The sequence below is a fragment of the Leucoraja erinacea genome, chromosome 5 (genome assembly GCF_028641065.1).
Source record: "Leucoraja erinacea ecotype New England chromosome 5, Leri_hhj_1, whole genome shotgun sequence".
NCBI classification, from domain to species: domain Eukaryota; kingdom Metazoa; phylum Chordata; class Chondrichthyes; order Rajiformes; family Rajidae; genus Leucoraja; species Leucoraja erinaceus.
Genome location: NC_073381.1, coordinates 16,086,173 through 16,111,440, shown reverse-complemented (window position 1 = coordinate 16,111,440; position 25,268 = coordinate 16,086,173). Strand labels below are relative to the sequence as shown.

The 25,268-nt window shown below is 42.6% G+C and overlaps 1 protein-coding gene across 1 annotated transcript in view; it reads right to left on the bottom strand.

Annotated features, from left to right (window-relative positions):
- Nucleotides 1-2,116: 2,116 nt before the first annotated feature.
- Nucleotides 2,117-25,268, bottom strand: part of LOC129696942 (dystonin-like) — a 529,669-nt gene continuing 506,517 nt past the window's right edge. The window contains 10 exon segments of the mRNA XM_055635073.1: nt 2,117-3,221; nt 6,324-6,447; nt 10,363-10,473; nt 11,158-11,351; nt 13,545-13,662; nt 14,061-14,078; nt 20,613-20,687; nt 20,944-21,098; nt 23,721-23,883; nt 24,994-25,154. Coding sequence (XP_055491048.1) covers nt 2,947-3,221; nt 6,324-6,447; nt 10,363-10,473; nt 11,158-11,351; nt 13,545-13,662; nt 14,061-14,078; nt 20,613-20,687; nt 20,944-21,098; nt 23,721-23,883; nt 24,994-25,154 — 1,394 coding nt within the window. The 3' untranslated portion in view covers nt 2,117-2,946.

Below are 25,268 nucleotides of genomic sequence, written 5' to 3'. Positions count from 1 at the left end.
CAGTTCCTGTGGATTGGAGGGTAGCTAATGTTATCCCACTTTTTAAGAAAGGCGGGAGAGAGAAAACAGGGAATTATAGACCAGTTTGCCTGACATCGGTGGTGGGGAAGATGCTGGAGTGAATCATAAAAGATGAAATAGCGGCACATTTGGATAGCAGTAACAGGATCGGTTTGAGTCAGTATTGATTTACAAAGGGGAAATCATGGTTGACTAATCTTCGGGAAATTTTTGAGGATGTAACTAGGAAAATGGACAAGGGAGAGCCAGTGGATGTAGTGTACCTGGACTTTCAGAAAGCATTTGGTAAAGTCCCACATAGGAGATTAGTGGGAAAAATTAGGGCACATGGTATTGGGAGTAGAGTGCTGACATGGATAGAAAATTGGTTGGCAGACAGGAAACAAAGAGTAAAGATTAACGGGTCCCGGCGGAGCTACGGGATGTAGAGGAGACCCTGGTGAGAGCCTCATCTATAGTAGAAGACTGGAACCCCCATTCCCTAAAGAATGAGGACATCCACGATGCCCTGGTTTGGAACACCTCCGTCCTCTATCCCCTACTCCCAATTCCTCAGTCCACGTTACATCTGCACCCAGGATGAGGTGCCTCCAACGGGATCCCACCATTGGCCACATCTTCCCATCTCCCCTTCCGGCTTTCCGCAGACCACTCCCTCCGTCAATTCGTCCTTTCCCACCCAAACCACCCCATCCCCTGCTACTTTCCCTTGCAACCGCAGGAAATGCTACACTTGTCGCATTACCTCCCTCCCTTGACTCCATCCAAGGAGCTAAGCAGTCTTTCCGGGTGAGGCAGAGGTTCACCTGCACCTGCTCCAACCTCATCTATTGCATCCGCTGTTCTAGGTGTCAACTGCTCTACATCGGTGAAACTAAGTGCAGGCTTGGCGATCGGTTCACCCAACACCTCCGCACAGTTCGCAATAACCAACCCGATCTCCCGGTGGCTCAGCACTTCAACTTCCCCTCCCATTCCGAATCCGACCTTTCTGTCCTGGGCCTCCTCCATGGCCAGAGTGAGTCCCACCGCAAATTGGAGAAGCAACACTTCATATTTCGCTTGGGTAGTTTACACCCCAGCAGTATGAACATTGACCTCCAATTTCAGGTAGTCCCTGCTTTCTCCCTCCTCCCCCTCCCCAGCTCTCCCACAGCCTACTGTCTCCACTTCTTCCTTTCTTCTTCCCCCCCCCCCCCCCCCCCCACATCAGTCTGAAGAAGGGTCTCGACCCGAACGTCACCCATTCTTTCGCTCCATAGATGCTGCCTCTCCAGCTTTTTGACATTGCATGCATAAACCAATCTACATTCTACCTTCGATTTTTCCAGCATCTGCAGTTCTTTCTTAAACATCTATCTCTCATTGATCTTTGCCCCGACTCGCAGTCTGAAAAATGGTCTCGACCCGAAATGTCACCTATTGGTTTTCACCAGAGGTGCTGTCTGACCTGCTGAGTTACTCCAGAGCTTGTTGTATCTATCTTTGGAAATATATAAATATGTATACACATGTACTTCAACAGTTCAGGGAAGGGGCTCATCTCCATCTTCTTGAGGATAGGAACAAATAGTCAGCCATGTCCAAATCACAAACAAATAACCATTGTCCAGTTCTTCTCAAAGTCTTCATTCTTGATTCCTGCACCTTTCTTTTACCCCACGCATTACTATCGTGCTTTCAGTTGCTTGGTCTCACATTTGGGTAACCGTCCTGGATCTTATGGACCTCCTTTAAGATCCTCAAATATCAATGTTTGGCCAAACCTTTTTTCTCTTTTAATATCTCCCTCAGGCTCAATGCCCAGTCTTCTCCCCATGGGTTTCTCGGATGGAAAGATGGTGTAAAATGTAGAATGTGTTATTGCACCTTAATTCTGAGACGCAAATCTACAATCTTGACATTGATAAAGTGAAGCTCAAACAAAACGTTTATATTTAGAAAAGAATTTCAGCACCAGTGGGAATTCCTACTCATTTTACCGGCATCAGCAAATTGCCATTTGCTTTAATTTTTAAAAACGATTGTGAATATTACCATTAAAATAGAAGATTGTGAACTATTACCATTAAAGGAACAAACATGGATGATTCAGTTTTAGACTCATTGCAAGCAACTTTGCTTTAATACAAAATGGGATCAATGGTACAATTGTCTTCCACTCAAGCAAAAGAAAATTTCACATTGACATTAACACTTCATACTTAATATATTAATTATTAGTAGTACAAATTACTTCTTGTGGGAGGGCAGGAGAGTTTTAATAATGGCAGTTTGATTTCAGCAAAATAAAATGGCACAAAAATGTTGCGGGGAGGGGGGGGGGTTTAAAGTGTCTTCTTCACAGCCGACATGAATGTGTTAACTGAACAGTTGAGAGTAAATTCGATTTGCTACATGAAGGTAATGCTGATAGGCATTTTACATCCCTTTTTACCTGGGACACAGACATTTGCTTTGTATTTAATTCAGAAAATATCAGCGCCGAGCAAATAAAGTTATTTCATAATATTCAGCATTGCCTCATTAGAATTGTACATGAGGTAATCAGAGTTGTTGGCAAACCTGCCTGCTAACTGACAAGACGTGTTCCTGGGGCTTTGTTTTTACAGTCGTACATTCAGAAACCGCTTTCAGCAATAGTTACCCAATTCTACATTACATGTAAAAATATTAGTTTAACTTACATCTTTCTTAAAAGCTCTTTTAATTTTCCCTCCAGAGGATATGGCATCAAGGAAAAAAAAGGAACAGAAAATTTATTCACATAAAATAATATACCTTACAAGACAAACGCACAAATAAGGCCATTCTGCAGCATCAAAAGTCCACTTCTTGCAATATTTCACAACAGATTCTACAGATTATTTTACATCCCACGGTCTGCATCATGGTATTACTTTGGAGGTCGTCGCTGAGATCACACTATCTTTTGGAGGTTGCACTCAGTTTGCTAGTTGCTGGAGACCTCCTTGATGGTGTCGGGATTTTCGATGCTTTCGCTGAAGATGGCCGAGATCCTGCTCGTGACCCTGATCTGCTAGTTTCAGGCACTGCCTCCGAAACATCCGAGCACACAGACTGGATATCTGAAATGTCAAAATCGGAAGCATCACTCCCCCGGCGACTGCTTGCTCTGCTGCCAGTCTTGCTTCCCGCGCGGCTTGTGGGACGGCTTGGGACTTTTCTTGACTCTAAGGCTGGATTGAATACACATAGATCGTAGGTTAAATGAGTTAAACCATTGTTTACGACATGAAATGCAGATTACATCTCACATCCCACAAGCTGGTTTCACCAAGATGCTGTACAGGATGCCACAGGAGATCCTTCTTCCAGGTGGCTATCAAACTGTATAACTTCTCCCCCTTCTGTCGTGGGGTAGACTGACTCTCCTCTCCCCCCCCACCCCTGACATCCCCAATCCTTTCCATTCGTCACTTTAATTTCATGTTTCAGGTATCTTGTGTTTAATGATCGTTGGCAGATCAATTTCCCTCCTGGGATAAACAAAGTTCTATTCTATCATATCGTATCGTACAATCAAATGACTAAGGACAACTACATAAACACAATTGCATAATTCACTCACTCACTTATCCATCTATTTATTTATCTATTTATTTATTTATTTATTTATCTGCCCATCTATTTATTTATCCATCCATTTATTGATTGATTCATTTATCTATTTATCTGTCTATTTATTTACTCACGTATCCATCTATTTATTTATTTATCTTTAAGGTTTTATTTATTTGTTTTTTTAGTTATTTTTTATATTCAGTGACGCAAGAGATATAGTTAAACATACCTAGTTTCAGGCAACAGCTCAGGAGAGTAACCCCCCCCCCCCCCCCCCCCTTCACCACTCCCCCCCCCCACCCCCTCCCCCACCCCCCCCCCCCCCCATCCCCCATACAGCAGTTCCAAATCCCTGTTCCTCAGAGTCTGCTTTTCACTGAGGACTTCCAAAACCCTATCAGTTCCATTCTCCACCAGAACAGACCCCTCCATTTAAAACGAAATTAAATCATGGTCTAATCAATCCTCATCCATTTCAAACTTGCCCTTACACTGAACACCTCTCTGCAGGTTTTGCACAGGTGAAGGGGCATCCTGGCTATGTGAACATTATTTATTCAAGATAGACACAAATTGCTGAAGTGACTCAGCGGGTCACACAGCATCTCTGGGGGAAAAGGATGTGTGATGTTTCGTATCAGGACCATTCTTCAGACCTCCTTTATTCAAGAACTGTTTAGGTGCTCTTCTATAGTCCCCTTTCCAACACATAAATGATTATACCTATACTGTCTCCTGCTAATGTTCAAACTTTTAGTAGCTTTGCATCGCAGTCCTTTGCTCACTTTCTAAGGCCCATATTTTAACGCCCCAGTTCTTTTACTCTTTAACTCTCTAGAACTCTTGAACCTTTAACTCTCTAGAAAATAAATAAATCCCACAGACATCTTGACCATGTTCTGGTTAAGGATTCTGTTCCATTTTTCCCCATATTATGTTTATTTTTACTGAACAATGGCTCCCCTCTATGAGTGATATCAGGGCCCCTGAACATATTCGATCCCATTTATCATTCCCATCCCTACCCACGCTTCCCATTAGGGGTCCCATTGCTCCTCCTTGCTCTGGTCACCTTTCACTCCCAGTGTGATTTCTTTGTCCCTTGCCTCCTTAGAAAGTTCAACAAGAGCTTGATGAAAATTTACAATGACATCTCCCAGACTCACAATTCATCAATAGTAGCTCATAGCTACCATTCTAATTTATTTCAAACAACAGCTGTTCACTGTGATTCTGCTATGCCCATTTATATAACTGCCTGTCCAATTACCGATCACTTTTGTTTCACAATATTAGACCAGACCCATACTTTGTGTCAGCCCCTAACATGGACCCCAATAGAGTAGGGGTTGTGCAAAGCCTGATGGAACACATCTGGCAACCACATCACAGCCGTCCAGAGGTTCCAAGCATCCAGAAGGCCGATGCAGTTCTTCCCAATGATCTCTGATGCTCAATTCCAAAACTAAATATGTTCTCCACATTTCTGTATCCAGCAAATGATTAAGTTATTATTCTTATTTGATTTTACATATAAATTGTTTGCATTGACTTCATTTATTTCCCAATGACCTCTAGTTCTCAAATCCAACACTCAATTTTCTCTACATTTCTGTGATGCTCAGAGATCATCGGCAAACAATCGATGACAAGGCAAACAATTTAAATTGAAATCAAATAAAAATAAGAACTTAATAATTAGATAGAAACAGAAATGTGGAGATTTAAAAAAAAAAAAGCCAATTAAATGAAGCTTCAAAGGAACTTTGAAGACTCGGTTTGTACTCGCTAGAATTTAGAAGATTGTTCCCGATGTTGGGGAAGTACAGAACAAGTTGGGGGGTCACAGTTTAAGGATAAGGGGGAAATCTTTTAGGATCGAGATGAGAAAAACATTTTTCACACAGAGATTGGTGAATCTCTGCAACTCTCTGCCACAGAACGTAGTCGAGGCCAGTTCATTGGCTATATTTAAGAGGGAGTTAGATGTGGCCCTTGTGGCTAAAGGGATCAGGGGGTATGGAGAGAAGGCAGGTACAGGATACTGAGTTGGATGATCAGCCATGATCATATTGAATGGCGGTGCAGGCTCGAAGGGCCTACTCCTGCACCTATTTTCTATGTTTCTATGAACAGGGCTGCAGTGGTGGGAGCTGCCAGGCAGAGAGTGTGTCCACTTCCTAGGCTCAGTCACTTACTAAATGTCCCTACGGAGAGTGCAGGGGGCCAAGTGAATGGCCAAACTTTGCTGCGCAGGTGCAGGACGCATGTAACGGGCTGCCATGCATGCACTGCAGTCGGCCAGTGATTCAATACTGGGCAATGGGCAGGCCCATATCTCACTGCGATCAGTTATCTCCTTTACCATTTAATCTCACTCATCTCTCTTCCCTTGTGTTCCTTCCGCACCTCCCAATCTTTCCGGCTTCTGAATTTGCTCGCAACCCATTGTAGTGATAGGTCATCACTGAAAAGTCTGTTTCTCTCTCACAAATGTTGCCCGACTTCTTTAGTACTTCCAACACTGAGTTTTTATTTTAGCTGGACACCATCCTGTTCTGAACCACGTATATTTTACAATGGCCGTCAGCTGTAGGAAGCCTGGGAGACTTAAAAAAAAAAAAATCTATCCTATTTCCTTGATACAAACCTTGATCAAGCTTCAGGGTCTTAAAGTACGGAAAGCAGCGAGATTACAGTCACCATAGAACACTGACCTGGTACTCGAGACCTCCCCCTAGAAGGAGGAGTTGATGTTACATTGCTGTCATCTCCAGAATGGAAACTCTTCCCAGAGAGATATCCGGGTGGCCGCAACTTGCTTCCCTGGATGGGAGTTACCTAGATTATTACATAGAGAACTGGGTTAATATTTAATTACTGGTGATAGGTAGATAAAATCTAGACAGGACTTCTTCAAATGTTGATCATTCTACAAAGCCATCCTATTCCCAGCTTCAAGGTTTTTCAGAGCATCTCTCAGCTGCACAGTATCAAAGGATTAACATTTACAGCTGGATAATTAACAATCAATAATTTAACGACACCCATACGAAGCTACTCCAGGAGAACATAGCTGCGTACTTCTACAACTGTAATATGAGTGTGTCTGAGGAGGATGGAAATCAGAGATCCTGCACCACAGATGAAGCTCATTGTATATTCTCACGCTCTTTGCTGTTTGTTTGTTTCTTGCTTCTTGCAGTATTTGATAAAAATCTTTTTTTATCTGCTGATGGGAACAAGGGAGCATTCTCTTCAAAACAGAGTGAGACCAGGAAATACTACTTTACATAAATGATAGTGGAAATGTGTAACACTCTCCCACACGAAATAAATGAGATAGAGGCTTAAATTCTACCAAAAAAAAAATGATTAATAGATGTTAGCTAACCACATGTATTGAGAAACATAAAACCAACACGGCTTAACCGACATGGGAACGCATCCACCATAGTTCACAATGGCAATATGAGCTCAATAGACATCTCGGTGTGAGCACAAGCACCCCGACACTGTCACACACATTCACAGCTTACTGTACATGCAAGAAACAATTTTGCGTTCCCTTTGTGCAACTATCTCTGCACATTTCACATGTTTTGTTTCAGATTCGGAGATTAGTTTAGTTTATTGTCACGTGTACCAGGTCCGGTGAAAAGCTTTTGTTGCGTGCAACAAATTACAACCTTCATTATGTTTCAAATTAATACGCGTCTTTGCTTCAATTATTATGTTGCCCTTAACGTTTTGTACGTTTTCAGGATTGGGAGCGTAGGAGCGAAGTTACTGAAAAGCTAATCCAGAGGCTGATATTAAAGATCACATCTAGAAGGGGAACTGAATTCAGTTAAGCAGCAATTATAAGATAATGGCAACATGAAACTCCTCAGGTTTGCTACTGCTATTTTAATGAAGGTAATATGCTAACCTATGTCTCGCAGATACGTTACTCCTGACCTTGATAATGTAGTTATTCGTTAACTGTGTTAACTGTCAATCCACACAATTGTGACAGATTTGTGCTAAACTCGTGTGAAGATTTCATGGCCAAGTCAGCCAGGGCACTTGGTTTGGACATGACAAAGGCACATCAGACCCAGCTCCTTCTTGCCCAACCTCTATAGGAGCAATCTAAATTGGCAGAGGTGCCCCACGTTTTAGTAAGCTCAAATTCCATCACTGTCATTCTAAAAGAATTATTATTTTCAGTCAGTTTCACAGAATCCTTCAGCACACTCCATGGGTGTACCTGAGCAAAGCCATCGGTTGCTGGGACTGTAACATACAGCCAAGGTGGTCAGAACCCGACCCCCTGGCACAGTGGCGTAGTGGTAAAGTTGCTGCCTTACAGCGCCAGAGACCCGGGTTCAATCCTGACTGCGGGTGTTGTCTGTACGGAGTTTGTATGTTCATCCTGGGACCGCCTGGGTTTTCGCCACGTGCTCCGGTTTGCTCCCACATTCCAAAGGTTTGTAGTTTAATTGGCTGTGAATGTCCTTGATTGGCCCAGCCAGAGACAGACTTGAACCTGATCAAACATCTCTGGAGGGACCTGAAAATAATTGTGCATAGACGCTCCCCCATCAAATCTGACAGAGCTTGAGAAGATCAGCAGAGACGAATAGGAGAAATGACCCAAATACAGGTGTGCCAAGCTTGTAGCGTCATGCCCAAGAAGACTTGAGGCTGTAATCGATGCTAAAGGTGCCTTACCAAAGTACTGAGTAAAGGGTCTGAATACTTATGTAAATGTGATATTTCAATTATTTCTTTTTAATTGCTTTGCAAAAAACTTGTGTGTGGATTGATGATAAAAAAAAAGAATTTAATCCATTTTAGAATAAGCTAAATGTGGAAAAAGTGAAGGGGTCTGAATTCTTTCTGAATGCACTGTACAGGTGAATCATGTGGTGTTTCCTTGATCTATGGTGGTGACTTTGGTTAAGATTAGAAAAAGCTCACTCTCCCCCACTGGGGAAAATGATTGCTGGTTCAGGTCCCACTGTACACACTTGGGCAAAGATCTGGGTGATTACAATAGTGCTGAGGAAGTGTTGCCTGTCAGAGTTGGAAGCCTTCTCACAAGACATTATGTCAGGACTTGGTTCCATCAGAGAGAAGTGAAAAATAGTTCGCAGCCATGATTTCAAAGGAAGGGTGTTATCAACAGTGGCTTTGCCAATATTTATACTGCAGAGTAATAGGAACAGATAATCAGGCTGAATCAACATAGCAAATAGGTGGAGGAGTAGGCCATTCGGCCCTTTGAGCTAGCACAGCCATTCAATTCAATATTAACGATGCACGATTGATCATCCAGATGGTAGCATGGAATAGCTTTCTGAAGCCATAATTAACAATCTAGCTCCAGGGTTAGTATGCAGGCTACTTGACAACAGCACTTTCAACTGTTTCAGTGCTGTAATTGTTAATGGTTTACTTGATCACGATTGATCTTCAATGATCCAACATCATATTTCTGAAGCCATAATTACAATCTAGCTCCAAGTATCCTACTTGACAACAGCACTTCAACCAGTGGCTGTAAAACACTTGATGCCTTCAATGATACAAAGTAAATGCAACCTTTTTTTAAAATATGGCTTAACGCAATGCAAAACGGATTAATGCCAATTTCTTCGCTGGCTCTAAAACTGTGGCATAGCATTACAAAAACACTTAAAGAAATCTACATCCTTACCCCACGTATTCAAAGCAGAATAAAGTTTTTTCTTTAGAAGAAGTTCCAAGAAGAAAAATAATCAAAACCTGTGATCTCAGAAACCAACCTGGTACCATGACCCAGCGTGGAATTACATGCACAGAAACTACTCAATCATGCACAAGGTGACAGGAGAAGAAGATTTTAAGATATGGAAAAAAAAAGGAAAGAACAACACAGTCACAAGATTCCTTCCATCTGTGCAGTGAAACAGGATGACATGAACAGAGGAGTTAGTTTTGCAAGACTGAAAATCTTAGAAAAGAGAGATAGTCTGGAAAGATAAATGAATGTTAGCTTCTAGAGGTCAGGATATATTAAGTGTGGGTTGGAGGGATTTGGGAGGGGGGGGGGGGAAGCCTCTCTAGTGTTACAGATAAATATTAAGTGGCTCTTTTTCAGGATTCAGTGTTAAATATTCTGGATCTTGGACTTTGGAATGCTGACAGCTCCTATTATTAGACAATGAGTTGTGCAAATTACTGATAGGTAATAAAAGTCAATTTCATTTACAGATTGAAGTAGTTAAATAAACAAACACCCTACTGCACGAAAGAAGTGTTCATAAAGTGAACTATTTGGTAACTTTGATCAATGAATTGGGCAATTTAAAACATTCCCAACAACAAATCTCTAAAAATAGAAGATTGTGGCATCTCAGTGATTTGTCACTAAAGTACAAGTGCCTCTGATCACCAATTTTATCCCTTTTATTCTAAAAGATGAAACAAGAAATTTGTGAATGATTCAGGAGAGTATTTAGTATTCACTACTTCCAAATGTGATTCAATTTTCCAATTTCAATTTATTGTGTACAACAGGGACAAATGCATTCGGAATCCTGAAAAGCAGCCCAAAATTCTTCCTTGGGAGAAGGTAAATTTTCCCCTGGGAGAATTTTCTGAACAATAAACTTTTTAATAAAGACCTATCCAAGACAGCTAACCAGTCTATAAACGAAATGCACTTTTGATATGTTGACCACTACCAACACTCGTCTCTTAAGCTGGGAGTACTTCACCGTACTATACCTCTGGAGATGGGACCCGACCTTCTGGGGACTCTGGTGATTTATAAGCACTTGATGTTTTGCTGTTTGTCAACCATGGTTTATCATAATTGCGGATTAAATGTTGGGGTGTCTGTATGAAACAAGGATACATTGAAAATGAATGGAAATTGAAACAATAAAGTAATATGACCAGGAAATAACAATGCCATGGAAAAGGAAGTGTAATAAGGTCAAAGTAAAATTAAAAATGCAATGATCAAGACAATGTGAATCCCTTACAAGTTAGTAAGCAATCTATGTCTGGCATGCGTTAATCTTCCCGTGATGTGTTATATTAAATGCACACTTGTCAATACTCCATGGTACACAAAGATGCTAGAGAAACTCAGCGGGTGCAGCAGCATCTATGGAGCGAAGGAAATAGGCAACGTTTCGTGCCGAAACGTTGCCTATTTCCTTCGCTCCATAGATGCTGCTGCACCCGCTGAGTTTCTCCAGCATCTTTGTGTACCTTTGATTTTCCACCGTCTGCAGTTCCTTCTTAAACACTTTGTCAATACTCCATAACCAACCTCACACAAAAACTGAAGCAACAAACCTGAAATAAATATTAAAGTGGCTAAGACAGTATTATACAAATGCAATGAATTATCAATACATTAGGGAGATAGGCACTGCACTATCATTAGGCTGCTGAATAGGAACAATAGCAATGAGCTGGTTGCTGGGTTAGAGCAGCGCCATTCTAAGCTACATTGGTAACATTATCAATCGCAGGAAACACTGAGGATTGAACTGTGCCGCTCAACACTACCTTAGGAGGAGTACTTGTAACAACTGGTGGGACTGAAACACTTTGGCTGGCACTGGATGCTGATCTGTTGGGTGAAGCTGCCCTTGATGACGGCCGTGACCTTCGCCCTCGTGTCCGGAAGGCAGCCATGGATTGACTCATGCCTTCGGGAAGAATGAACTTCTCACGCAACTCGACGTTTGTTCTGCCCTTGGCTGAAAGAAAGGAATGAAGAAGAAAAAAAAAAAAAAAAAAAAATCAGCTGTAAATCATCCACAACTTCACAAGCAGAAGGCATACTTGCAATGGCAAGAGAAAGTATGAAGGGGGTCGTGGGGGGGGGGTTAATGAACAGGACGGTTAAAAAAAATAGTCAGCAGATGATGGAATAATACTGAAATCTGAATTGAAAGCCTATCCATACCAGCAACTCAACAATTAGGCTGGTGTACGTATGCAACACGAGATGAATTAGCCCAGCAAATTTTCAAAACTTAAATGGAAGGGGATAAAAAAAAAAAAAAAAATGTTGATAGTACTAAAGGTTTCAGTTCAGTTTCATGTTAAAAACTACGCAAGAGTTCGGAGTCTATTAACCTCATGCAGCCAGTTTAAAAGAAGGCCAGGGACCCACTAAAGCAAACCCCCATTCCAAAAATATTTGTGCAGAAGCTTAAAACAGCACACCACTTTCAGGCAGAACAGATGTATACATTCCACTTGGGAGGATGCTACAATATCAGACAAGGTGACCACTTACTTGCAGTGAGTATTACTGCGGGTAAAAGAAAAAAGTCATATAAGCAACTTCACATGCATTTCAAAGTGGGTGATCATTTTGTAGTTGGTTAAAAGAAACAAAGCGCACTGGATTACAGTTCTCTTTTTTTTAATTAAAAAAGCACAAAGCCTGCTGGAAGCCACGAGGAGGGTTAAGCCATACAGAGTAGGAAAGCACAATGGTGAAGGAAAAGAGACAGGAGGTTTGCCAACCTATAGGAGACTGACTGGTAATTGAAGAGTTTGATTCCGAATGCAACATTTTACTTCCATGATGATGAACTGGAAGAAATGATAAAGGGATTGCAACACATTAATAGAAAAAGAGGAGAAACTTTTAGTAGGAAATAGGACCAAGCACAGAGCAGATAAAACAGATAAATCATTTGAAGAACTAATATGAATTTCTCAAAACATCTAAACTATAAATATTTCACGCTCATTGTCATGTTGTTACTTGTGGGCGGAGCACCAAGGCAAATTCATTGTATGTGAAGACTTGGCCAATAAACTTACTTACTTACTCATGTCATATGTCCGATCAAAGCTCTAATTTTTGCTAATAAAACAACATGAGTATTATTGCTTTATATCTGCTTATAACTACGGTAATTAATTCTCAATTTTATGCAGGTGGACATTCTGCGTACCAGAGCTTAGATTTACGATGTTGATCGGTTGTTAAATCGCAACGGTAGGATCCGCTAATACCTTAATGCATTTCACACAGATACAATCCCCATGAAAGATCCTTTGTTGACTATGATTTATTTTCACACATCGTCTCTTGAAAATGAGACCGAATTGCAGAATCTCCACAGAATTGCTGGAAGAACAAGACTGCAAGGCCTAAAAAGTAATATGCTGCTGTAGCGGCACCAAACGTGGTGAATAAAGGGGAGACGTCAGGCCGGTTCAAGGAGTCGTTTATTCAGTGGTGGCACGTTAGGTTGGTGCGCTAACTATATTACGTTGTTGCTGTAGCTGAGCGAGGTTGTTCTCTCGGGCTCAGCTACAGGTTGACTCCTCAAGGTGAGATAACCTTAAGTACCAGGACACTCAGATTCAGATTCCCCCTAGCCCTAGCCTTCCCCTTACACTCCCCCTAGCCCATGACGTCACGCGCCCGCCCTCGTATCTCCTGACGAGGGTTCGAGCATGAGTGGCCCGTGTTTAGGCTGACGCCACACTGCACCCTTTTTTTTCTTTGATTGTTTAAATTTGAAAAACGAACGAGATAGGAAAACTGTCAATTTGCCCGAGAGCCATGTATCATTCAATGGGGGAAGCAGGAATCTGTTTGCTTCAGCTAGAGAATGTGTTGTTCCATGACAATGTAACACACTGGGTAATCAATGGTTAAGCTTTGGGAGTGAGACGAGTGGACCACGAGTTGAAATCTGCAGGGATACATCCTGTCGGGAGTTGCCGACACTATACATCGCTCCAACTCATTGATGCCAATCATTTCAATGCACTGCTGCCTGCTTGTACCTCTATCGAGAAATAATCCATCATCATTTTGTACAGACATGAATGTGCCTTCTTATGAAGAGGCTCTACATTAGACCACAAGGGCGAGCTTGTGCTGCCCAAGCAGGTGGCTGGTCGAACCAACCAAAACCTACCTCTGCAGGGGTCATTTTTCACCAAAAACTCATCCAAGGCCATCCACCCTCCGCCAACACGAACCATCACTGTACTGCGTAGGATGCGGACTAACCGCAACTGCTGGGAGTCGCCAAACTACAAGGGAGGAAAACACGAGAAATGTAAACAGCACTTTATACTTGTGGGTGTTAACAAACAATCTTGCTCGTGATTTTCTCTTGCAGACTGTAATGATTGGCTTTGCATCAAGCATTTATTTTTGCAGTTGCAAGCTCTATGTCTCCACCCCCACCTCGCTTTAAAGCAGCCGATTTGAAGAGGCGAATGATTAAATGATAAATGAGCAGCACAAACCCATAGCATAATGACAGTGGAAACACCCAACATTGAAAAACGTAAACTGCTGGGCAACAGGTTGGAAAAGCCGCTGTCCCCAATTGGTTTAGAGGCTGAACGCCACAAAGCAGCAGTTACTGTCCCACAGCACACAACACAACAGGTAAAATACATCAGACATTTATGTTGTTCTGTACCTGATTTCCCAAGAAGAACTAAGTCATGGAAGGGAACATGAAGAAAAAGAAAATTAGTCACAGCAACTTTAGTTTTAATATATAACAGTGTTTGTAAACAGTTGTAGCTTCACTTGCAAAGCTGGTGGAATTGATTACTACTCCAGGGGTTAAGTCTAGTCAGAAAGAATCTACAAAGAAGCATTCTCCTCGCCACCCCCCATTAGTCTGAAGAAGGGTTTTGGCCCGAAACGTTGCCTATTTCCTTCGCTCCATAGATGCTGCTGCACCCGCTGAGTTTCTCCAGCATTTTTGTGTACCTACTAAGAAGCATGTTGGATTCCCTATGTCACAACAAAGGAAAAGTTTTTGTTTTCCTATTTATGCTTGCGAGGAGAGGAGGGGGGGGGGGGGGGGGGGGGGGGGGGGGGGGGGGGGGGGGGCAAGAACTAAGGGGGACCCGGCTTGGAGGAGGGGAAAATAAAGTACGGATGAGTACTTTATGTAACTTAGTCGGTGCCTTTGTGGCTACTCTTTTGTGTGCTTTATATGCAAAAACAAAAAATGTCACTGTACTTGGGTGCAATTGACAATACATTATCAAGTATCATCATATCGTTGCATAAGACTGACAAGGTTGCACTGCTCCAAACAAGATCTGTTCTGTATCAGTGAAACATGGCTACACCTTTGAAAGGAAACTCGAAGACACAGAGCATCAGGGATGACCCTGACTGACCCCACTGAACATTCACGTACATGTCGGTTCACACCACATGTCAGTGAAATAGCTGCTAGATGGTTAATTTTCCCTGCTCTTCCTGGCCCAGGGAATGCCAAAACCAACCCTTGCCTTGTTTGTGGTTGAATCTGTGTAGGCTAGACATTGAGCACTTATTCCCTTATGCTACTAAGTACTATATAGGCTAGTACATTTTAACAATGGAATTAAATACCATATTTCCCGGTCATGAAGATGCTATTTTTTACGCAAAAATAAGGCACGTAAATGTACCTGCGTCTTGGAGGCCAAAGGTTAGGTTGTTAGCCAAGATAGATAGACTGGGCTATCCTTCAGTACAGCAACATCAGGAACGATCTTGCTGTACTGAAGGATAGCCAAGTCTATCGCTCATTGCTGGCAGCAGATGGGATGCGGCTGTAAAAGGGCAGCGCCGTTGGGGGGCAGATAGTTCCTTTCACAGCGTGTGGGGAGTCTGGCCTGGGTCAGCACGGCCTGGGCTGCCAGTGGTAAACTTGCGGGGAGGGCGGGAGCGTTGAGAAGGAGGGGGTCGGGGATCATGCCAGCAACTCATTCACTCACCGCTGCCGCGGTGCTCCGGGTGCGGAACATCCGCATTGTGGCCAGCGAGGGAAGTAGCTCGGGAGGCTGTGAGCGGCCGCCGGGACCGGACAGCGGAACCGGCCGCCACCTCAGCGCCTTCTGCCGTCCCGCTCACCTCTGACAGTGCTCTCAGTCTGAACGCCTCTCTCCTGCTGCTCGCCGGCCTCGCTCATGTCAGCCACTTCCAGCAAATCCTTAAAATCCGACTGCCACCGGGAGCAGGACACTGCCTCACTTGCTGCGCTGGGTGACCCTGCATGGCATTCACTGCCCTGTCCGTGTCTTTCAATGTAAATTTGCATGGGGACATGCTTTGGAGGTGCGTGATGCTTGTCGGGCAAGTGAGAATAACAGAGAGAATAAGAATGCTGCTGTCTTGTCAACAGACGCGCACAAAAGCAGTTGGTATTAGTTTTGAAATTCTGGTTATCCCTATTTTTGACCTGGCTCGGAGACCGGACGGTGAGGGGACCAACTCAAGAGCAAAGATCATAGAGTGGAGCGGGTCAGCGGGAGATGGATAACAGGACAGTGGGCGGTGGAGCTTACTCCTGTGTCAGCGCGAGTAACCTCAATTGGTCCCTTGAACTAGTATTGTCATTCAATAAGATCACAACTGATTCAACTTGTCCCGGTGTGCTCCCGTTTTTCCCCACCATCTCCCCACCTGCCCTCACCCTCCACCCATTCAGTCATTCAGAATGGAGAAGATCTGGAAGCCTTGGGCAAATTGAATTGTAACTTTCTTCATTTTTATTTTTTATTTTCGTGAGCGTGAGAAATTCTATGACCCGCCAGCCTTTTTTCAAAATTTAGCAACTGGGGGTCCATCTTTGACGCAGGTGCGTCTTCATTGCCGGGAAATACAGTAAATTATAAAGGAGTATAAAGGAATTTCTAAAGGAAATTTTGAATGTATCAATTTACCTTTTCACTGTCTATCTTATGGAAAGTAAACTTCATAGGATTGCTTTCTACATGGATCCAAGTGACAATCCTCTACCATAAAACAATATTAAACTTAGTTTGATATCTTTGAATGACATCATTACTGTGGGATTGTTAATAGAAAGAGAAGATCCACCAAAAATTTCTCCACCGATTCCTCCGATCTAGTGATGGTTTAACAATAAGCCTGATAAAAGTAAATATTGGAAACTAAAGCAGCCTCAACCAGAAAGCTCTTTCAGTCAATGAAGGACGGCAATTGTGTGCAGTTTTGGTCCCCTAATTTGAGGAAGGACATTCTTGCTATTGAGGGAGTGCAGCGTAGGTTTACAAGTTTAATTCCTGGGATGGCGGGACTGTCATATGCTGAGAGAATGGAGCAGCTGGGCTTGTACACTCTGGAGCTTAGAAGGATGAAAGGTAATTTCATTGAAACATATAAGATTGTTAAGGGCTTGGACATGCTAGAGGCAGGAAACATGTTCCCGATGTTGGGGGAGTCCAGAACCAGGGGTCACAGTTTAAGTATAAGGAGTAAGCCATTTGGACCGGAGACGAGGAAACACTTTTTCTCACAGAGAGTGGTGTATCGGTGGAATTCTCTGCCTCAGAGGGCGGTGGAGGCAGGTTCTCTGGATGCTTTCAAGAGAGAGCTAGATAGGGCTCTTAAAAATAGCGGAGTCAGGGGAGAAGGCAGAAACGGGGTACTGACTGAGGATGATCAGCTATGATCACATTGAATGGCGGTGCTGGTTCGAAGGGCCGAATGGCCTACTCCTGCACCTATTGTCTATGGCGGACAGTTGCCACAGTTTTGCTTATTCACCACATATGGAAACTATTCTCAGTACACTAGTAAGGAAGGAAAAGAACAGCCAAGTCCTACCTAGGTTGGTGGGTTTTACAAATGGCATTGGTACATTTATAAAGTAAATTTCTATTAAGCTATAGAAACATAGAAACATAGAAATTAGGTGCAGGAGTAGGCCATTCAGCCTTTCGAGCCCGCACCGCCATTCAATATGATCATGGGTGATCATCCAACTCAGTATCCCGTACCTGCCTTCTCTCCATACCCCCTGATCCCCTTAGCCACAAGGGCCACATCTAACTCCCTCTTAAATATAGCCAATGAACTGGCCTCAACTCTCTGTGGCAGAGAGTTCCAGAGATTCACCACTCTCTGTGTGAAAAAATGAACTCTTCATTAACATGCCAAACAAAACATTATAAAAAAAGATACCAGAAGTTTATTAACCTTCACAGCTGGTGATTATGTGAAAATATTTGTTTCTTTTCCAGTTCATTTAAAATTAATGATTGCTATTTTAAACATTCTTCTTCAACGTCAGTTATTTTTAACATGTAAATTATTCCTAGCTTTTGAATTTTCTGGGGAAAGAGCATGCAAATGTCCCTGAAAATTCAAAATCTACATTATGAAAGAAACAATTAACACTTTAAAAATAAGTGATGTTGCAGGTGAATGTCAGCTGGCAGGGGTTGGTTTGTGCCTTTCTGGCGTTGATGCTTTTGTCAGATATTTTGTGACTTGGCTTCTTCTGGGCTGTACACCATCTGAAGCTTCACAATCTGTGAGCAGAACAGTATTTACCATCAAGCAGACATCGGAGTAGTGCAAGAGTCTAGGCTATAGCCGGTGATGTGCTACAGCAGTGATGTGCATGACGGCTTCCGTCTGGCACCAAGTTCCAGCAACTTACCCATTTGTTTCTCCACAGATGCTGCCTGACCAACCTTTTCCAAAATGTTCTCTCTATTTGTGAATTACATAGTGCACTTCCAAGCATTCTCTGCACTCAAGTGGTTACTTATTAATTACCAGACAGAAGGTGGTGATTCAGCCCATCAGGTCCATGCCAGCTCTTAGCAAAGCCATCTCATCAATCCCATTCCCCTGTACCTCTGCAACCTATGTTTTTTCACATATATGGGTCAGACCTGGATACCTGTAGCTGTAAGGTAGCTGCACTAACTACTGCACCAACATGCAAAAGGTAAATTGTACTTCATTTTTTGCATATAACCATATAACAATTACAGCACGGAAACAGGCCATCTCGACCCTTCTAGTCCGTGCCGAACACATAATCTCCCCTAGTCCCATATACCTGCGCTCAGACCATAACCCTCCATTCCCTTCCCATCCATATAACTATCCAATTTATTTTTAAATGCATTAAAAGTTTGTTTTAATGTTCTTCGGTTTGCTTTATGTGGGGGGGAGGGGGGGGGGGGGGGGGGGGGGGGGGGGGGGGGGGAGGGGGGAAGGGGGAAACTTTTTTTTCAGGTTCTTACCTTCCCGGAGATGTGATCAATTTTCGGATCACATTCTCCGGGCTCTGCAGCCTAACATCGCTGGAGCTGGAGGCCTCCTCGGACTGTTGTCAGCCCCACCGCGGGGCGTGGACTTAACATCGGAGCGGATCCCTTGCCTGGGATCGCTCCCACTGTGACCACCAAGGGCTCGCAGTCTCGGGTGAGGCTGAGTCGGGAGCTCCAACGCCGCAGGAGGTTCTACTAGCCCCGACACGAGGTTCGATTGTCCGGCACGGGGGAGCTGACATTCCCCCGATGCAGGAGCAGAACGCCTCGACGCGGAGCGCCCGAACACCGCCGGCTACGGGAGTTAAGATCATCCCCGTCAATGGGGGCTCGAGGCCCATGACCGAGGAAGAACTAAGTAAGGGCTTGAACTTTATTTTGCCTTCCATCACAGTGAGGAATGTGTAGGAGTCACTGTGGTGGATGTTCATGTTAAAATGTGTTTTGAGTGATCTGTTGCTTTTAATTGTATGACGGACCTGGCCAATGAAATTCCTCGTATGTTGCAAAATATACTTGGCGAATAAAGTGTGATTCTGATTCTGATTTGGGAATGAAAAGTGGCAAACTAATCCTCATTCTGAAAGCATTGCAGAGGGGAGAGGGAGAGGATAATTCTCAGGGAAATTGACAAAATTATCAAGGACATCATGTTAACAAACAAAGGTAGAAGTCTGATGAAGAATAAAGCAATTTAGTTAGAAGGAAACTTGGTTTTCCTCAAGCCCTTATCAATAGTGATGTGTTCTTTATTTTCATTTAATAAGTTGCTATGTTGTTCATATACACATTTAAAATGTGTAATGAAAGAATGGAGGGAACTGACGAGCATTTGTTTTATTTAGTGCATTCTTGTAATCTGCAAAGTTCTGGCTGAAAGGGCACGATTTATATTTGAGAAGCCGATAAGATACAGGGTTAAGGGGAAAGAGCATGGAAATAGGACTAATTGGATGGCTTTTTCAAAAACTCAGCATGGAAACCATGGATCAGTTAGCCACATCTACTGATGCATGATGTTGTGGCAACAGCACAGTATTCTCATTGCACAAGAATGGGAGTGAAAAATAACTCTTAAATTCCATTTACTTTGAAAAACCTTGACCTTGCTTCAACAGTTTTTCCCAAGTTTAATTATTCTTGTCCAGCTTTTTTTGATTTGCTGTGAATAATTATTCAGTATGACATGGGAAAAATTCAATTGAGAAGATTAAGGAACATTTCTCAGAGACAGAATTCTCTGGCCCCTCCGTGTCTAAAGATTTAGGTCATTTCAGGGACTGGATTGATGAGTGTCGAGCACTCTGTTCCACTTTACCCCCTTAGACCAGCTCCTGCCCAATACACCACTGTGGCCTGTAATTCTTCAAAATCCAACAGCCAAACTATCGTTTAAGAAGTTAAATTAATTAGAACCCAAACTACATACCATTTTTAATGGGATAACTACTCAGGAAATCAGCAGTGTTCTATCTTTTTTAAGTTGCAACTCTATTTCTTGAAATGCTGTGTAAAAATTGGATCACTTGGCACTTAGCTGGATTCTGTTTTCAGATTATTCCCAAATTAAAGCTATAATTGCTTACTGCTATCAGTCCACAAAGTAAATATTTAGTCATTTCTTTCTGCAACCTTTGCATTCCAAAGGCAAGTTCAGTATAGAACACATGATATGAATAATATTGTTTTAGTGATAAGAAACCTCCTTCGCACTCGTAGGTTTTAAATGAAGTTATTTTTAGATGAAGCTATTCTTTTCTCCAAACATTACAATTTAAAAAGTCAGGATGAAAATGGGTAAAAGACAAACTGCTGGAGGAACTCAGTGGGTCAGGCAGCAGGTATAGGGGGGCACCTGCATTTTGCTCAAGATTCCAGCATCTGCAGGCTGGTAATGGCTTGCCCTCTAATGTGGTAAAGACCGCAACACTCACCCTGTATTTGTTCTCCCCAATCTGCTCCACCTGAAACCGCTTCGCACATTTACATTTTGCGACTTGCCGTGTCACCTACAACAAAATACAACGCAGGGTGATCATTGCAAGTTGAGTTGGAAAGCATTTTAGTACTTTATGAAGGTCACGCAGCGAGGCAACGAGCGGAAAGAAAAACTTGATCGTTGGTTAGAAATTAAAAATGTAAAAGCCTTTAAAAGTCAGAAAAGAATTGACTGTTACAATTAAACAGCTGACCAAAATGTTCCTGTGTCCATCGTCAAATCATACCACGAAATAAAGTTTAAATCTGTAAACAATGGGTGTATACCTCATCCTCTATTTTGTCTGCATCGGTAAGTGGTTTGTACGCATCCTTGTTTGGGTGAAGTGCTGCCACAAATTCATAATAGTCGATGTAGCCATCTCCGTCTCTGTCAAATATATCTGCCACCGCACTCATTTCCAACCGGCTGGTCGGAAACTCTGCAGAAGAAGAATAAACACATTCCCCTTTGGTTCATTATTTTCCATTAACTTTCTCTTCTGTTAAACTGATGCAGAAAACGAAATACCTCAACATAAACTCTATGGATATGGATTGCTTAATTATTAACATCTTATCGTAAATGACATACTGGAAGTCAAGACACCGAGTAAGTCAGGGCGTGGTATTATTTTGTGTTTTGGAGAGTCATTAATTCAAATCTCAGTTCGTGCTGAGCCAATCTGCCACATCTTAGCCAAGTGGCAGAACAGAAATAAAAATAACTTTAATGTGTTGGGGACTAAGGGGATGAAATAATACCGCTGGGAAATTCACTCAAATTTGTAATTGAAAGTCCATCATGAGTAATGATTTGTAGTTTAGTTTAGTGATATAGCATGGAAACAGGCCCTTTGGCCCACCGAGTCCGCACCGACTAGTGATCCCCTGTACACTGCACACTATCCTCCACATTAGAAACAATGTTACAAATTTTACCAAAGCCAATTAACCTACAAACCTGTACATCTTTAGAGTGTGGGAGGAAACTGGAGCATCCAGGGAAAACCCACAGTCACGGGGAGAGTACAAACTCCGTACAGACATGCACCCATAGTCAGGATCGAACCCAGGTCCCTGGTGCTGAAAGGCAACAACTCTACCGCTACGCCACCATGCCGTGGTGTACAGTGCGTTAGAATATGAAAGTGGCATGTGGACGATGTCAGCTGCAGTGTAATCAGGTCTCGGTATCAAATTTCCCTTAGTGGATGTTGGCAACAAGATCATTCGGAAGATCAGTAGAATCATGCTTTATTCATGGGCATAGCTGGCAACGTCAGCAGACATTTCGCATCCCCAATTGCCCTTGAGCTGAGGTCATACAAGAGGCAGCTAAGCAGAAGTTCATTCCATGGACCTGGAATCACATTTAGGCTTGACAGCAGATTTCTTTCCCTCTGGGATATATGTGAACCAGAAGGGTTTTTAAACAATAATCAGGTTGTTTCATGAACACTACTGCTCAATTCAGCATTTTATTCTATATTGGACAGAAGTTAGACAAGACCCCTGTCACTGGAAGATTGTTTATTTATTCATGTGTGTATATATTTATATCATGGTATATGATCTGTTGTGTAGTAAATGCCTACTATGTTCTGTGTGCTGAAACAAAGCAAGAATTTCATTGTTCTATACAGGGACACATGACAATAAACTCACTTGAACTTGAACTTCTGATGTACTTATCCACATAAAATAAACAATTGAATTTTAGTCCTATGTCTTACCTTTACTATATATTGTTAATCTAGAAATTCAGTAACAGGCTTTAGCGAAACATTAGAAACATTCAGTGGGCTTGGTAACATCCATGGAAAGAAAAGACGTTAACCTTCAGCAGGGAAATGTTCATTTTCCATTTATGTTGCTTAAGTTCAAAGTTATGAGGAGATTTAGTAATGGTAAAATAGGAAAAATGGCACAGCGAATCACGGCTAATGGACTGACGCAAGTGTGGAATTGGAATTTCTTTACAGGATTTTGGTGGATGGGGAGTTGAAAATCGGTAAACTTGGAAGGGCATTAAAATGGAATTGCTCGTTTCAAAAGCTGGCACTGAACATGCAAAGAAAATGACCCTTTTTCACTGTTCAAAGTGGAGTTAAGGGTATTATAAAAATTCAACTCGTTGTATAGGAGTAGAATTTTATCACGTTTGAGTAACATTAAGAGGCTTCCTTGCAGCAGACATTCGGCTGAGGTCGGAGCCCACCCGTCGCGAGTCGATGCAGTCTGCGGCTGGGGCCTGGGTCGGCGTCCGGAGAGGATCCGGCAGCGAGTGGAGAGGTTGGTGAGGTGGTCGATGGACGAGGACGGACCACGTGGGAGTGAGGACGTCACTGCCGAGGGAAGGAACTAAGGAGAACCGGGCGTGGGGGGGACTGCCGTGAGAGGGAGGGGGATGAGCAATGGACAATGGAGGACCCAGCGTGGAGGGACCACCATGAGTGGAGGGAGGGGGAGGGGGAGGGGGGGGAGAAGGAACTAAGGGGGACCAAGGGCAGAGTTATTTTGTGACTTTGTAAGTGCCCTTTATGGGTGACTATTTGCATACCGTCTCCCCGTTGGATTGCAACCTTCTCGTGGTCGGGGAGCTTGTGCGTCTCAGTGACCCCTAGAGCTATGTTAGCGGGAGAATCGTCTCCTGTCAGGGTCTCCCATGCTGGACAGGTCGAAGGGTAGAGGTGAGACGAAGAGCGATCCACTGGTCCTCCAGGTTGGAGGTTGAGCACAGGGCTAACAACCCTGTCTCGTAAAACAAATATGTTACGGAAACAGCAACTGAAGGAATCAACACTACTGGGCGTGATGAACTTCCAGGGCTATCAACAGATGCTAGGTTGAATACCAGACAGAATCCCAAGAATAGCCCTGCACTGGACACCGGAAGGGAAAAGGAAAAGTGGGACCTGACCTGAGGTAGGGTCCAGAAGCTAGCCCAGAACAGACAGGAGTGGAGGACTTTCATTGCTGCCCTACATGCCAGGTTATTAAGTAAGTTGTCACATGTGACAATAGAGTATTCCATTCAATTGCAAGAGGCTTTCCAGACTCACTTGAAGACAGAATTCCATCGATAAATTCTTGTCTTGTGATTTTCCCATCTTGATCTTTATCGATGCGTCTGAAAAAGTCCATTACTCTGGACTTCTTGTGGTTCATCCATCGCATGTATCTCTTCCGCCAAACGTCAAAATCAAAATTGGCAAATTCTCTCAGCTGCAAAGGAAGCAAAGTCATCAACGTTCCTCAACTTGCACATGGTAAAAAAACTCAGATTCAGCTCAGATTCAGATTCAACTTTAATTGTCATTGTCAGTGTACAGTACAGAGACAACGAAATGCAGTTAGCATCTCCCTGGAAGAGCGACATAGAATATGATTTCAATAAATAAATCTATAAAGCTCGGCTACAATTTGAAGAAAAATCCCTATTTAAATGGATAGGTTGGAAAATTAGCTCCTTTCCTTTGCACAAGAAAACATGGCTTCAAACAACCTAGACAAGCTTGAAAAAATAACTACTGTCGAGAGATATTATCAGAAGCACATTGCAAATTCCAACTGAACCAGTTGGAATTTGGTTTAAAAAAACCCTCCATAAATATCCACAGTACAAAGGTATCTGTATTTATAATATATTACTATTATGTTGAAAATGTCTGGCTTGCCAAATAATGTAAACACACTCAACATGGTATTTTAATCGTTCATTTTAGAAATATCAAAATATTTCCCTGGCATGATTAGAGCAGATATTTGTTCTGCATGTTAAATCTTAGTTATTTACCAGCTTTGATCTTTTTTGACTGAGTGATCTGTGTACATAAATCAAGGGAAAATAAAAGCATTCAGTGGTAAGTTATCATTGTCTCCATCTATGCTGAATATATTTCATACAAAATGTAATGTTAAATGGAAAACACTGCATACCGTCCAACAAAATGTGCGGCATAAGATTTATACAATGTTCTTTGAAAACAAAAGGACAATGAAACTGCATCAGGAAAAAATATCTAGAAACTCCCCTCCAGCCTTTCTTTGGTTTGAAACAAGATTAATCTCACTAACCATACTTTGTAAATAAAGTCATAAAACTTATTTGGTGAAATCTTGAACTCCCTTTGAGACCTGCAACATTTTAACAACAAGCACATTCTGAAAAAAACAGTTTACCATCACTTAATAAATTTGCAAATTGAAAAGAGTTGTTCCAAAAATAGAACTGCATTGGTATATCCACGTAATATTAAATAGTAGTTTCATTTGAGAGGACGCTGGTTTAAAAGCACATCAATGTATGAGAAGCAATGCTGCTGAAATGCTCACCTCCTCCAGCCTGTCCAGCGCATCGTTGAGCTTCCGCCGCCTGTCCAGAGCCAACAGCCACACCTGCTGCCACTTGCTAACAAGCAGGTTAGCACGTGGATTTTTAGTTTCAATAGTCTGCGTTGCTGGCGAATAGAGAGCCCGCGTTGGCAGCCTTTTCCCTACGAGAGAAGCCACAGGATTATTTAACGGCAGGATGAATTCACTGGCATGCCACTGCCATTCCCAATGGGACCCACATTATACAACCTCTTCTCACTGTAAACAACTTGTTG